This window comes from Chenopodium quinoa, unplaced genomic scaffold (assembly GCF_001683475.1).
Source record: "Chenopodium quinoa cultivar QQ74 unplaced genomic scaffold, ASM168347v1, whole genome shotgun sequence".
Lineage (NCBI taxonomy): Eukaryota > Viridiplantae > Streptophyta > Magnoliopsida > Caryophyllales > Amaranthaceae > Chenopodium > Chenopodium quinoa.
In genome coordinates, this window is record NW_018743397.1 from 209,566 (window position 1) to 222,512 (window position 12,947).

At 34.5% G+C, this 12,947-nt stretch overlaps 3 protein-coding genes across 3 annotated transcripts; 1 reads left to right on the plus strand and 2 right to left on the minus strand.

Moving 5' to 3' along the window:
* Positions 1 to 37: 37 nt before the first annotated feature.
* LOC110738853 (rhodanese-like domain-containing protein 14, chloroplastic) lies at positions 38 to 2,357 on the minus strand. The gene is made up of 6 exons (XM_021919293.1): positions 1,889 to 2,357; positions 1,738 to 1,784; positions 1,095 to 1,187; positions 789 to 927; positions 601 to 703; positions 38 to 268 (listed from the first exon to the last, which is right to left on the minus strand). The coding sequence occupies exons 1-6, from the start codon at positions 2,100 to 2,102 to the stop codon at positions 154 to 156; spliced, it is 711 nt and encodes a 236-aa protein (XP_021774985.1). The 5' UTR covers positions 2,103 to 2,357; the 3' UTR covers positions 38 to 153.
* A 1,048-nt stretch (positions 2,358 to 3,405) lies between these two features.
* LOC110738854 (molybdate-anion transporter-like) lies at positions 3,406 to 8,823 on the plus strand. The gene is made up of 8 exons (XM_021919294.1): positions 3,406 to 3,888; positions 5,415 to 5,559; positions 5,652 to 5,820; positions 6,632 to 6,902; positions 7,152 to 7,417; positions 7,499 to 7,714; positions 8,037 to 8,139; positions 8,243 to 8,823. Exons 1-8 carry the CDS (start codon positions 3,738 to 3,740, stop codon positions 8,299 to 8,301), a joined length of 1,380 nt encoding a protein of 459 aa, XP_021774986.1. The 5' UTR covers positions 3,406 to 3,737; the 3' UTR covers positions 8,302 to 8,823.
* Positions 8,824 to 9,378: 555 nt separating this feature from the next.
* Positions 9,379 to 12,300, minus strand: LOC110738855. Its single transcript, XM_021919295.1, has 3 exons — positions 11,615 to 12,300; positions 10,116 to 10,275; positions 9,379 to 9,941 (listed from the first exon to the last, which is right to left on the minus strand). The coding sequence occupies exons 1-3, from the start codon at positions 11,691 to 11,693 to the stop codon at positions 9,695 to 9,697; spliced, it is 486 nt and encodes a 161-aa protein (XP_021774987.1). The 5' UTR covers positions 11,694 to 12,300; the 3' UTR covers positions 9,379 to 9,694.
* Between the last annotated feature and the right edge of the window lie 647 nt (positions 12,301 to 12,947).

The window sequence follows — 12,947 nt, forward strand, 5'->3', positions numbered from 1 at the left end:
AAGTTTCTCAATGATAACTGTACAGGAAATGCATGGGTCATGGTGAAAAAGGTAAACTGCACCTATGTAAGGCAAACTCATTGTCTATACACAAATGATATCTATCACACGTACAAAATTAATCTCCTCAATGCTATCTATGTAACTTGCAAGTTATTCTTCTGAAACTAGTGGCAGATCTTCTTTGGACCATTTGTAAAGACCTCCCTCTAGATGAAAGACGTTCTTGTATCCATTGAGTACAAGCAAGTATGCTGCTATTAAAGACCTGGATATAAAGTTTTGTAGATAGTGTTAGTGAGCAATTAATGTGATATATTGTACTATTGTAGATTAGAAACTAGGAGTCTAGGATTCCAAGCCTACTAGGAAAAGAAACCAGAAGGTAGCAAAGTATTATATTATTGTGAATCATGACCACATATATGCTATGTGAAAGAGCGGAAGTTTTGATTGTTGTTTAGTTGAGGTCTAGAATAGATGACAGTTTTGGTTTGGCATGCCTATGTGAAGATAAGGAAGAAAGTTTGTTGAACATGTCATGCAACCAAATGCATCAAATATAGGAAAAAGAGGAAATATCTCAAGTGGGTTATGTACCTTGATTGTTGACCTTCGGGAAGATTTGGGGAGGGTTTCATAGTGCCCCCAGCTGAGCAGGCCACTATAATCTTGGCATTTTTGTCAATTTTTGATTCAACCTCTGTAAGTGTAAAGCAAATGATTAGTTGGTTTCGGGATTGCTTGCCTTTTCAAGTGAGTCTGATAATCTGAAATCTGCTCATTACCTTGTAGGAAATTAGGATTTTCTTCTGTGCCTGAAAAGATGCCGAAAAATGCAAATGCAGCTCGCCTAGCAATGTCCCATGCTGTCCACTCTTTTATAAGCCTATATATTTGCACATTAATTGCTTCTGGTGGGTGACCCTGCCCAGTAATTGAAACTTTAAATTAACTCAAAATTTTGTGAATCTTTTAATCATCAGCAAGTCTCTTTTTATCCAACTATGGGGTAAAATTTAAGTTTCTGTGTTGCCTGAGTTTCAGAATTCAGACTGCATTAAGTTCAGTTGCAACCAAGTTAGCAGACTAACCTCTTTATACTCTGCCTCTGGTCGTACATCGAGCATCACAAAATTATTCTCCTTCTGCAGGCGCAGAGCTTCTTTAACATCTACACTTCTTACCTGAGGAAACCAGATATTAGGACTTGTCATGCCATTTATGAAAGTCTTGCAAATTACACCCTCGTTTAACTGTGTGTAGCTATATTCTTATCTTAGGACTGACACGAGTCTCAGAAACTGAATCTTACAGAGCACTTTATCTAGAGCTAGGTACTGACTATTTCTCTCACACCAATCCCTTTTGTGATAAACTTTTTGTTTGAATCCTAGATTATTGTTCTATACTTCTATAGTGGATGTAATTTTGCCTCATACTTATCAGACTTAAATCTCAGATTAGTCAGATAAGCAGATGTTAGAGAGGAAATCGTCTGACTTTTAAAATTGAAGGAAATGATAATAAATTTTTACCATGTATAGATTTTCCTTGTGAATATATTAAGTGTGATTTATTCTTTTGAAGGGTGACTGGGTGATTACTGTGATGATCATCATCTGGGAGTTGATGAACGACCTCGGAAATTGTAGGCTTTTGTTGGTTTGTTTAGTTCATCATTTAATCTGATGTCCTGAGGTTGGAAAAAAGAAATCTGCAGGGAAAGTGGGATACCTTGTTCTGGAGCAAAACTTCACGCTTTACCTTCCACTCTTCTTCAGCTAATCACTCCAAGACAAAGTCAACAGAAATATCAGAAAATCCTAACAGTCAATGAATCTTTAATTCCTAAATTATCATCATGATGAAGATAGGCTTGAAATACCTGGTGATTTAGCTTGTTTAGTAGCTGCATTACGGATGGTTAAACCCATTGGTGAGCCGCGGTAGTGTAAGCTACCTGCAGGAGTTCTTGCTGAGCTGACCATCAGAGAGGACAGACTAGATTTTGAGGAGTAAGATTGTGTTGAGTCATGAAATTTATGGTACAACGACGACGAGATCGATTGGTGCTGGGTGACTGAAGTGAAAGTGGCCATTTTTTATATACTTCAAAGCTTCAAAGTTAGAATCAATAAGGTTGGAGTTTGTTCTGGGTTAGAAACTGCAGTTCTTTGATTACAGAAAATGAGATTGATGTTTTGTTTCAAGTGGTGGACCACAAATACCCTGATGAAGATATTTTGGTTTGCGAACAATCTGGTTTTGTGGTGGTCCGTTGGTGCGATAATCTTAATTGGATATATCCTCATCCCCATTTTGACCCATGTCTTTTTTTTTTATATGATTTAAATTCTTATGGACTATGATGAACACATGAATGATTCATAGTACTATCATACTATGGCAATTATTCTTAGAAGGAATTACAACACACGATTTTGGATTTATAATTCATTTGATTAATACTTCGTATAAGTTTCAAGAGTATTCTGGAAAAACATTGAAAAAATATGGATAATTGTAGTACTTATATTGTTGGGATACGGAGTATAATTTACTAATTGAGTATACGTAGCATTGCCAATAAAAGTGTACTCGAGCTGATATATTTAATACGTAGTATGAAGTACTTGTTATATGCGTATTAACATCTAATTATCTCTATTTTTTACCTAAAAATATATATTGATGTATTAGCACCATACCTATTAATCTAAGTATGAACTCTCAAATTGTCATTGGCATGTGAAAACACATACAATGATGTTACTTGTATACGAGTCCACAGATTGTTTCTTGACTTTCAAGGCCATGATATGAGCCTTGTTTGCCTACCTGTTGTTAGCTAGTTTGATCTATTAGTAGTGTTATTTATATTCATGTACTCAGCAACATTTAATACAAGTTTATGTGAAGATGATTGATAAATAAGGAGTTGATTATAGGTAAAGTCTAGCAATCTAGTTTTTGTCATTTAAAAAAAATAATAAATAAAAAAACCAATCATCAAACAAAGCTTACGGGACTCGGGTGAACTCAGTCCTAATTTTACATAATAAGTTAACTAAGATTCATTGAAAAAAAAACTCTATTGAAGAGAAACTTCAACGTACAACCAATTGTATATTTCAAAATACACAATGAATCAATGATATTTGTTATTATACCATGCACAAGGTACAACCGATTGTACATACAAAATAAAAAACATACCAAGTATAATAACTAGTATTCATATTAGAGATCCATCCCTCACTTAAAGTATTGCTCCACATTAAACAATCTTTACATGCTTACCCTTTAGATCTTGAACAAGGTTGCACCATTATTAATGGCACATTGACACACCATAACTAAATCAAAAGAATATTTCTAATCCAAATATAGATAACCTATTTTAATATTGCAGATCGACCGAACGACACTATAGTGAGTGAGCTCAGTGAGTGAGTAAGTGAGTGTAGTGATTAATTAAGCATTAAATTAAGAGTGGACGTGGACCAACCAAATTCAATATCCACCGACACCCAAATTTACTAAATTACGCCCTTCTTCACGCTTCCCCTCATTCTGCCACGTGTCCTCTCTTCTCTTCAACATCATCAAACTCGCGTCTCTCTCCTTCTCTCTCTGTTTATATAATCTCACTGCTTTAAGTTCCATTTTTCCCAGAAATTAATTCGTTTCTTTTTTCTTCAAATTCTCTCTCCTAATTTTCTTTATTCGTAAAAATGGAGTGGTTTTTTTACCTGGTTTTTGGATCTCTTGCTGCTGTTGTCGCAGCAATTGAGCTCAGCAAGAACAATAAAGATCGTATCAATACTTCTACCGCTTTCAATGCCTTCAAAAATAATTATGTTCTGGTTTATTCTCTTATGATGGGTAATTTTTTATTAAGATTATCATTCACCCATTTTTGTTTTTAGATCTTACTCTTGCATTTTTGTTTGTAGATTTTGTGGGGTTCAATTTTTTTTCCCCAAATTATGGTTGTTTGGTTGAGTTTTGATTTGTTTGAGGTTTGATCTGATGTTTTGTTACGTTTTTGTGATGATTTATATGCGTTTTTATTGTTGTTGGATCAATGTTTGGTAGATTTAGATTGATTTGTTACTTGAAATTAAATAATCGACATTGTATCATGTGGGTCCTATAGAATTATTGTCAATATAGATTTTGTAGGTGAATTATTGAAGAAGAAACTTAAAGTAAGATTAATGTGGGTTATTGCTTAGAATATTTTTTTGTGCTTTAGATTGGTATCGGTAAATAGCTAAGGCTAGCTCAGTTGGTTTAAGTCGTGGGATCAAATCACGTCTACATTGTCTGTCTTTGTGGCTCTATATACATTGGAATAAGAAAAATTAAATACAGACGTAGATTGGGATTTGGGAGTGTGGTTTTTGCTCTCCTCTAGTCCCACTAGCTCATTTGCATACCTTAATGAGTTATTATGTAGTGCTTGTATTAGGAGTGGGAGCTTTGTGCCAAATTTCTTTCTCATTCGACTTTTGGAGAAAGAATTCTATCCCGAAACCATAATTTTATTCTTCCTTTGATTCAATATAAGTGTCGTTTTAGAGGTGTAAAAGTTTGACCTCATTCCTTGCATTACCCTGACTTTAACCTCATTTGTAATCTACTACCTTAATTTAATACACGCGATTGAATAAGATTTTGGATAACTTTCTTCAACTTGTTACCATTTGAGCGAAAGTCTTAAATGACTATTGTTTAAAGGGAGTATCCAGATACAATGAAAGATTATGCATTCTTGTGATCAAGGCCAAGTTGTGAGATACTTGCAAAATAATGTGCACTCATAAGCTATGAAAGGTACTTTTAGCTTATGAATTGTGACATCATGGTAGTATAGATCCTTAGGTACTCGCGTCAGGAGTTCAGTTATACTAGTCAGACATGTTGTACAAATACAATTACTGATTTTTAGAAACATGACTTCTTAGGATCAATGACCAAGAGTATAAAGGTAAAAGATCATAATTTCCTTCTTGTAGAGATTATGAAAGGTCATGTTATCAGACAAATTGTTGGAGTTGCTTTAGGGGTTTATTGACTTGATGATAAGTGGTTGCATCTGTATGCACTACATGCTGATGGTATTAGAGTATGTGGGCTATATTTAATCATACTTCTTGTTTTTTATGAGATGATGACTTTACAATAATGTTTTATTACGGCTTTTATACCATTGTATGTTCATTGCCCATCTCATATCTGGATAGAAGTCAATTTTCTTACAATCTTTAACCAGCTTCTAGTTTGTTTAAGAGGGGCTAGCTCAAGCACAATCAGTGCGTCCAAAAGCTGAATTGATCTTATTTGGCTATTGAATTGTGGATGAGAATGTATAAGTGATTCTAACTGAACTCTTTATGTGTGAACAGCTGGCGACTGGTTGCAGGGTCCTTATGTATACTACCTGTATAGTACTTATGGTTTTGGGAAAGGGGACATTGGACAGCTATTTATTGCTGGTTTTGGATCCTCAATGCTATTTGGGACTATTGTCGGATCTTTGGCTGACAAACAGTAATATTTTCTTGTACTTTCTTTCTGATATTTCTTAATGTTCTATTGCTTTTTAATTTTCTCTTAAATCTTAATACTGTGCAAAAATTTAGGGGCCGGAAGAGGGCATGTGTGACTTATTGCATAACCTACATCTTGAGTTGCATAACCAAACATTCTCCTCAATACAAAGTGTTGATGCTGGGCCGAATATTAGGAGGCATTGCCACATCACTGTTATTCTCTGCCTTCGAGTCATGGCTTGTTGCAGAGCACAACAAGGTGAGTTTCAGATCACTTGGTATGATTATATCTGCTTTCTTGGCATAAATACATTTGTTTGAAATCCTATCTTATACAATACCTCCAGTGTCTTCACGACATAGTGACATTTGTAATTCCTGATTTGTGAAAATAGAAGTTCATGCCGCTACAGTGCCTTTGGAAATATTGAATAAAAGTGGATATAATTTATATTGAGTAACAAAAGAGACTAGGCTTTTCTATCATATGGGTGACCAAAATGTGATTCCCTTTTATGGTTGGATAGCTCTGCTAATTTGCTTGCATGAAAAAATAGATTTGTGACATTTTTCATGCTTTGTATAATTTTCGTGCTAAAAAAAGATTTAGGTCAGATATGTGTATTACCACATGGATGTTTGTTTTAAGCTTTTAACACTTTCTGTTTCGAAATTGTTTCTATTTGATTATTTCCTCTTTCCTTTCTGCACTTATTTTCCTTGGGTTACGATTCGGTCTTTGGAATATTGTTTCTTTACATGAAATTCTAATCATAATGGTTGGATTATGTATATCTTTCTCGTTCATCTACTCATCTTAATAATAGTTATTTATTTATTTATTTTAATTGTTATATTTCTGGTTTGGTGCTTATATGGTCAGTGAATTATTGCTCTTTGTCTGATTTAGTTCACTTTAAATTTGAGTGTTGTCTACCTTATATTTGGCTTGTTGCATCTCAATTTTTTTCTTCTATCCTTGAGTTGATACTTATTTGTTTGTTGCGTCTTTATCTTCTGGCTATCTATTCTATTGACTATGGCTTTCTTCTCTCCTATGATTTATGTAGAGGGGCTTTGAACAACAATGGCTCTCTGTAACGTTCTCAAAAGCAATTTTTCTTGGAAACGGTCTTGTCGCTATTCTTTCTGGCTTGTTTGGAAATTTATTGGTGGATACATTTGGGCTTGGGCCTGTAGCGCCCTTTGATGCTGCAGCATGTCTTCTTGCTATAGGCATGGCCATTATTTTATCATCATGGACTGAGAACTATGGAGACCCTTCAGAGAATAAGGACTTGCTTGCACAATTCAAGGGTGCTGCAATAGCTATTGCTTCGGGTAAGTTTTTCTTGAAACATGAGGGTAGATGCCTTGTATTTCGGTATATTATATTTCCAATCATTATCCCTGTAATCTAATCTTAGTTTTGAGCTGCTGACATATTTGGTACTTTCTTAAATGTGAAAGTTATAAGATGTGTAAAAAAATATGATTTTAGTGATTGTAAATTTGTAATATTTGTGACTACATTCTTTTCAGTCCTTGTGATATTTAATTTGTGGATAAATGCTATTTATTGATGTTCAGATGAGAAAATAGCTTTACTTGGAGCCATTCAGTCATTGTTTGAGGGTTCTATGTATACCTTTGTATTCCTCTGGACCCCTGCATTGAGCCCAAATGACGAGGAAATTCCACATGGGTTTATTTTTGCAACTTTCATGCTGGCTTCAATGTTAGGAAGCTCTATTGCATCTCGGCTTTTGGCTCGTTCATCTCCTAGAGTTGAGAGCTATATGCAAGTGGTTTTCTCCATCTCTGCTGCCTCTCTCTTGCTACCAATTGTGACAAATGTATGTTGACCTCCACTTCTTATCTCAAACTAGATTGGATTTATATTTCTTGTAGTAGTTCTGACTTTCTTATTCTTACAGTTCCTTGTAGAGCCATCAAAGGTGAAGGGTGGTGGCATCAGTTTTTCAGGTTGTATCCAGGTTCTCGGCTTCTGTGCTTTTGAAGCATGTGTGGGAATATTTTGGCCATCTATCATGAAGATGAGATCCCAGTATATTCCAGAGGAAGCTAGGAGTACTATCATGAACTTCTTCCGCATTCCACTTAATATCTTTGTCTGCGTTGTTCTATATAACGTATGTCACCAAATATCCTTATCTCCTTAGTATTAATTTTGTAAAAAAATTTATGTTACCATGTGAACTATTTCTGCATCCCTCTTTATATTTTTGTTTGTTCTATTTTAATTTCCACCCAAGTTTTTTTTTTTTTTTTTTTTTTTTTTTTTTTTTTTTTTTTCTGGTTTGGTGGCTGTAGAGAGTGTCATTGTGTGTGGTTCTGTGTTACGATTTCTCCTCAAGTTTGTAGTCGTTATTTAGTCTCTTCATAAATTTCGCTCAATCTCTTTGCCTCTTGCTCTGCTCTGTTTCTAACACATGTTTATTTCTGTCCCTGAAGGTCAATGCATTTCCCATTACTATCATGTTTGGCATGTGCTCAATCTTCCTCTTCGTGGCTTCTATATTGCAGAGGCGACTCATGGTGATTTCCGACAAGCATAGTAAGTAGAATGAATGCTCATTTGCTTTCTAATAATGGTTCTTGTTATTCTTATGCCAATCTAGCTTTACTGCTTTATAATACTGGTATCAATCTATCAACAGAGACAGAATCATATGGACTCAAGGAAAGAGATACTGAAGCAGAGCCATTGAGCATCTAAGCTTGAGATGTAATAGGCATGAAAGATAGATATCAAAACCATTCAAAGCGTCATGATAGAGTCAATACAGATATAACTCAGAAGCATATTGATGTTTAAATGGTGTGATCATTCTTATAAGAATTAGTTTTGCTGCTCCAAACTCGAGTAAGAATACACGGAAATACAAGGTACTTCAGTTCTGCAGAAGTAGTATGTAGTTTAAGGTCTTCATAGCAGTTCATTAATGCATTACATGGCGATTTTTTTTTTACCCTATAACCTCCCGTCCTCTCCTATCCAAGAGTTCAGAGAATGGTGAGTATATGCCAATTTTTTTCTTTAGGCTCCACATTATTTGTTATGCCATTGAACAGTTGATCATATACTGTATTTTTCTCCCTTGATTTTTTTGGAGATTTTTTTTCCTCTTAATATTGAATTGACTTTGTAAGCAATTTCTTGCGCAAAACATTTAGAGCAAGTGATTATGAGATTGTTATCACAATTTATTTGAGAGCAATCGAGAAGTTTCATATCCAATTGTTCTTGTTTAGTCTGTTCACAGAGTATTAGAAAGAAAAATAGTTTTTCAAGAGTTGATCTTTGACATGTTTCCTACTAGTTACTTTCATAAGCTTCATCTTCATCTTCGGCTTTTGATTTACCAGTCTTCCAGATAACTGTTGCTTTCTTTGAGGCAAATTATCAACTATATCTAGCAAAATCATTTTTTGCTTCTGTTTCGCAAAATAATCACACTCATATATGTATTGGCAATTTTGCTAGAAATCTTGTAAATAGAAAGTATTAATAAATTATGTAATGAGATAAATTGAAGATTAAAGTCGGTCCCTAACAAGTCACAAATGATAACATTAACAAGATTACTTTGCAATGGAGAACTAATTCCACAGAAAAAAGCCTAACAAATGAAAGCATTAACAGGATTAATTTGCAATGGATAACTAATTCCATAGAAAAAGCTGTTATCCTTCTTATACTCGTATCAAGTAGTGTTAATTTGTAATATATATTGCACCCAAAAAAAGAGTAATGAGATTTCTTAATAATCAAACATCCAAAAAAATTACTCCATAAAAAAATAAAAATTGACGAGGTAAAAATTACTACTAAACACTTTATCAGTTATCATATACAGTTAAAGTTTATTTTGAATTACAGAGTAACGTATGTGAACTATTTTCAGTGTACTAGGAACGAGAATTATCATCTCATACATATAGAACCATTTTTAACATTACATGGTTCGACCAACTTAAATTTTACAGAAGGAATGAACAGACGCAAATCATCCACTGAGATTTACAAGCGAAGATTTGTTTTACATACAACTGCGAAGTAAGCTTACAAACATTGTGGTTAACATAAGGGGTTGTACACTTCAATTCATTCACATTAATCGACTTCGTTTTACTTCATTAGAAGCGACCTCCAGATCCCCAATGAAGAAAAGGATCCTCTCTAGGATCCCATAGCTGGGTCCTCCTGCCAAAGACCCTTCCTGGGTAAGTTCACCCTGTATGCTCAAAGTGGTGGCCTCCTGCCGCTTCCTCTGCCTCCTTGAACCCAAATAGCGTTGAATTTCACCACGGTATATTAGGTAATAATCAGCTCCCTCCCTAATTATCTTCAATCCTCTGAAGAAATGACAAGACAGTCAACAGTATTAAATAAACACACTACCAAGGCTGCTGTATGCTAGCTTCTTTTCATTATAATTCCATTTTCAAAAACATGTAAAAACATAGGGTATACAAGCAAAAACTAGAAATTAAAATACGGAATGGAACCATATAGCACTTCAAACTTACAATCCAACACGATCACAACGGTCTTGCACTATGTACACATCTTTCCATGACTTCGAATCAGTTGGAGTGTAGAACACAGCGCGATCTTCACCCCACCTCTCCTTGAAGAGGTCAGCCCATAAAATGTTATCTGAGCCCAAGACTTTCCATTTCCTGCAAACTTTACACCAAAGATCCACATTCACTCAACTGAGAGCACACCAGATAGAAGGATACCCCTAAATAAAACACATTTGCCCAATAAAGCCCCCTTTTTCTTTTCATCATACCTACTGACCAATGTTATACAACCAAGTCTTGTGCTTTCTACCGAGCTAATAACCATAGAGGTATTCAGCCATCATAAAAGCACAATATGCAGCCTAATTAAGTTTAGTGAGATCTATGTCCTCAATCTCCAGATAATGAGACAGTTCAGACCTGTCAAAAGAAATGGACAAAAAGGGGACGAGGATCCGAGGAAGGGAAGGGGTTTTTGCTCCTACTTAATCTATTTGCTTACTTTATGAGCCATCCAGAAGAATTTAACCATTTGATTTTGCGGAGTATGAAACTATGAATTAGATGCATATTAGGTGCATAAACTGATGAATCGTGCTGACATAAGCCTTGTAATTTATCATCCAATACAAGTAAGGAAACATATTTATACATCTACCACAGCAAAATAACAGTACTAAGAGACTAAAGGAGGAGGGTGCTGTGTTCTCAAAATGAGAAGTCATGCCTACAATATGGTTTCCTTGCAAGTAATAAACTACTCTGTAATATACATGTCATATACTACCTCTGTTACATATTATTTGCAACAATTTGACATAAAGTAGAGAGGAAAAATGTCTAATCGTTGCAAATAATATGTAATGGAGGTAGTTCAGCCACAAGCATAATTTAAAACGCCAGCCTGCAAATTCGATTTCATATACATTTAAGCTTAATATACCTTAGACTCGAGTCTAGAACTCGAACAACACGAAAAACATGATGTGCAACCACACGCCATTTACCAAGGCAAAGGGTAACTTATTTTCTTACAAAGCCACATTAAAAATTGGGCAGGTATCTACATTGTTACTCAGTTACTCTCAAGACAACCATCAGTAAAAAAAAAAAAAAAAAAGATTAAAATTGGCAGGGGTCTACATTGTTATTCATGATGATGAATATGATAATTAAATTGGATCATAATTTCTCAAGCAATCTAATTACTTCCAAACTGATCATAACTTAATTCCCACAAAAAACATTATACAGCATTCATCAACAAATAACTTCACAAAGGTCTAAAATTAGCAATTATTTTAACAAATTCAGGTTCCTCAATTCAGATCTCTTAATCATACTGCCAAAGTCAACATTATAATTGCTCGAAATATATAACCTAGATCATCATAAATCACAAAATTACCATAAAATTAAACAATGAAAGGAAAATTGAGAGAATTCCCACATGAAAATGAGATAATTCCATTTGAAAAGTATTGGTTTAGGGAACTAACCTTGTTGAGCAGTTGACAAATTTTGATAATCCAAGAAACAGAAGATCTTAAGGCAAAGTTCCACTGGTAATTCCTCCATTAATGTTGCAAATCTCAAATTTCCGGATTTATCTTAAATTGGATGAGTAAAGAGAGAGATCAGAAATGACAACACTATTTCTTCATTTCTTTCCCAATTTGAGAGGATGAATCTAGGAACTTTCCATATACTGTAAATAGTGTACAACAAAATACTTACAAATCACGATTAGTTGCTAACATTGACCATTCAGATTTTCTAAAAGAGTTAAAAATTAATCTTATTTATCCTCCAACTTTTTAAAAAAAAAAAGAAAAACCCTTATTTATCTACTATTACACGTGTGGTGGAGAGACGATGACATGTCATTTTATTTTATTTTTATCAAATTTTAAATTTTTATACTTTTATTTGTTCATATTAGCCCGCCTTGACTTTGAAGATTAGGCCAATACGGGGCGTTTGGTCCCTATATTAATAATAATAAAAAAAAAAAATTGCAATTGTTACTCATGTACTCCAATAACCCGTATCCAGGATCCGCGAAAACTATATCGTCTAACCAAGTACCTACACAATCAACGCAACCAGAATGAATCTTGGGGTACCCATTTCGATGGTAAAGTTAGTGATGGTTTTGGGAAGAAGAAGATAAGAGAATGGTCAGAAGAAAAGAGAGAGAATAATTGAAGTTACCTTCAAATGGAGAAATAGATGGCTATTTATAGGAAAACCAATTGTCAGGTAGCTGCATATCATGCAAGTAACAAAGGTGCCACGTGTTAGTAGTTGTCCGCCACATGGTCAATAGTCAGTGCCGCAGTGGGCATAACATATGCCGATATGAGATGCAAGCCATTATGCATTTATGCCCAATCAGTATTTTGGGTTTGAGCCGACCTAGATCCGTGCAATATGATATCGGCATCGTATCATCCCATACTGTATAGTAATAACAAAGGAGAATCGAGTAACTATATATTGACCCTTCAAAATACCGTAAATCGGAAGTTGTTTTTACTCATAACTCCCGCTTCTCCATTTTTTTTAATAACATCCACTTTTCCATTTTTTTAATAACTTCAACATCTTCTATTGTTTTTCTTTTTAAATACACATGTTATATATAGTATATATATTGTATAGGAAAATTTGTTAGAAACTACCTTATAAATGACATTTTTTGTCAGAAACTACCTTATAATTTTTTTTTTGTGAGAACATACCATTTTAACAACATTTTTTGCAAGGACATACCAGTCACCGGATTTTCAAGTTTGACCTCAAAAATACGGCGTTGACCAGTCATATGCC

Excerpts from the sequence above, each read along its gene's own strand:
- LOC110738854 (XM_021919294.1), top strand. The coding sequence starts at position 3,738 with ATGGAGTGGTTTTTTTACCTGGTTTTTGGATCTCTTGCTGCTGTTGTC. Across the intron at positions 6,903-7,151 it reads TGCAATAGCTATTGCTTCGG|ATGAGAAAATAGCTTTACTT; the intron begins GTAAGTTTTTCT and ends ATTGATGTTCAG. Across the intron at positions 8,140-8,242 it reads GGTGATTTCCGACAAGCATA|AGACAGAATCATATGGACTC; the intron begins GTAAGTAGAATG and ends ATCTATCAACAG.
- LOC110738855 (XM_021919295.1), bottom strand. The coding sequence starts at position 11,693 with ATGGAGGAATTACCAGTGGAACTTTGCCTTAAGATCTTCTGTTTCTTG. Across the intron at positions 10,276-11,614 it reads TTTGTCAACTGCTCAACAAG|TTTGCAGGAAATGGAAAGTC; the intron begins GTTAGTTCCCTA and ends TTTGGTGTAAAG. Across the intron at positions 9,942-10,115 it reads CGTTGTGATCGTGTTGGATT|AGGATTGAAGATAATTAGGG; the intron begins GTAAGTTTGAAG and ends TCATTTCTTCAG.
- LOC110738853 (XM_021919293.1), bottom strand. The coding sequence starts at position 2,102 with ATGGCCACTTTCACTTCAGTCACCCAGCACCAATCGATCTCGTCGTCG. Across the intron at positions 1,785-1,888 it reads TAAACAAGCTAAATCACCAG|CTGAAGAAGAGTGGAAGGTA; the intron begins GTATTTCAAGCC and ends TGGAGTGATTAG. Across the intron at positions 704-788 it reads AAATCCTAATTTCCTACAAG|AGGTTGAATCAAAAATTGAC; the intron begins GTAATGAGCAGA and ends TTACACTTACAG.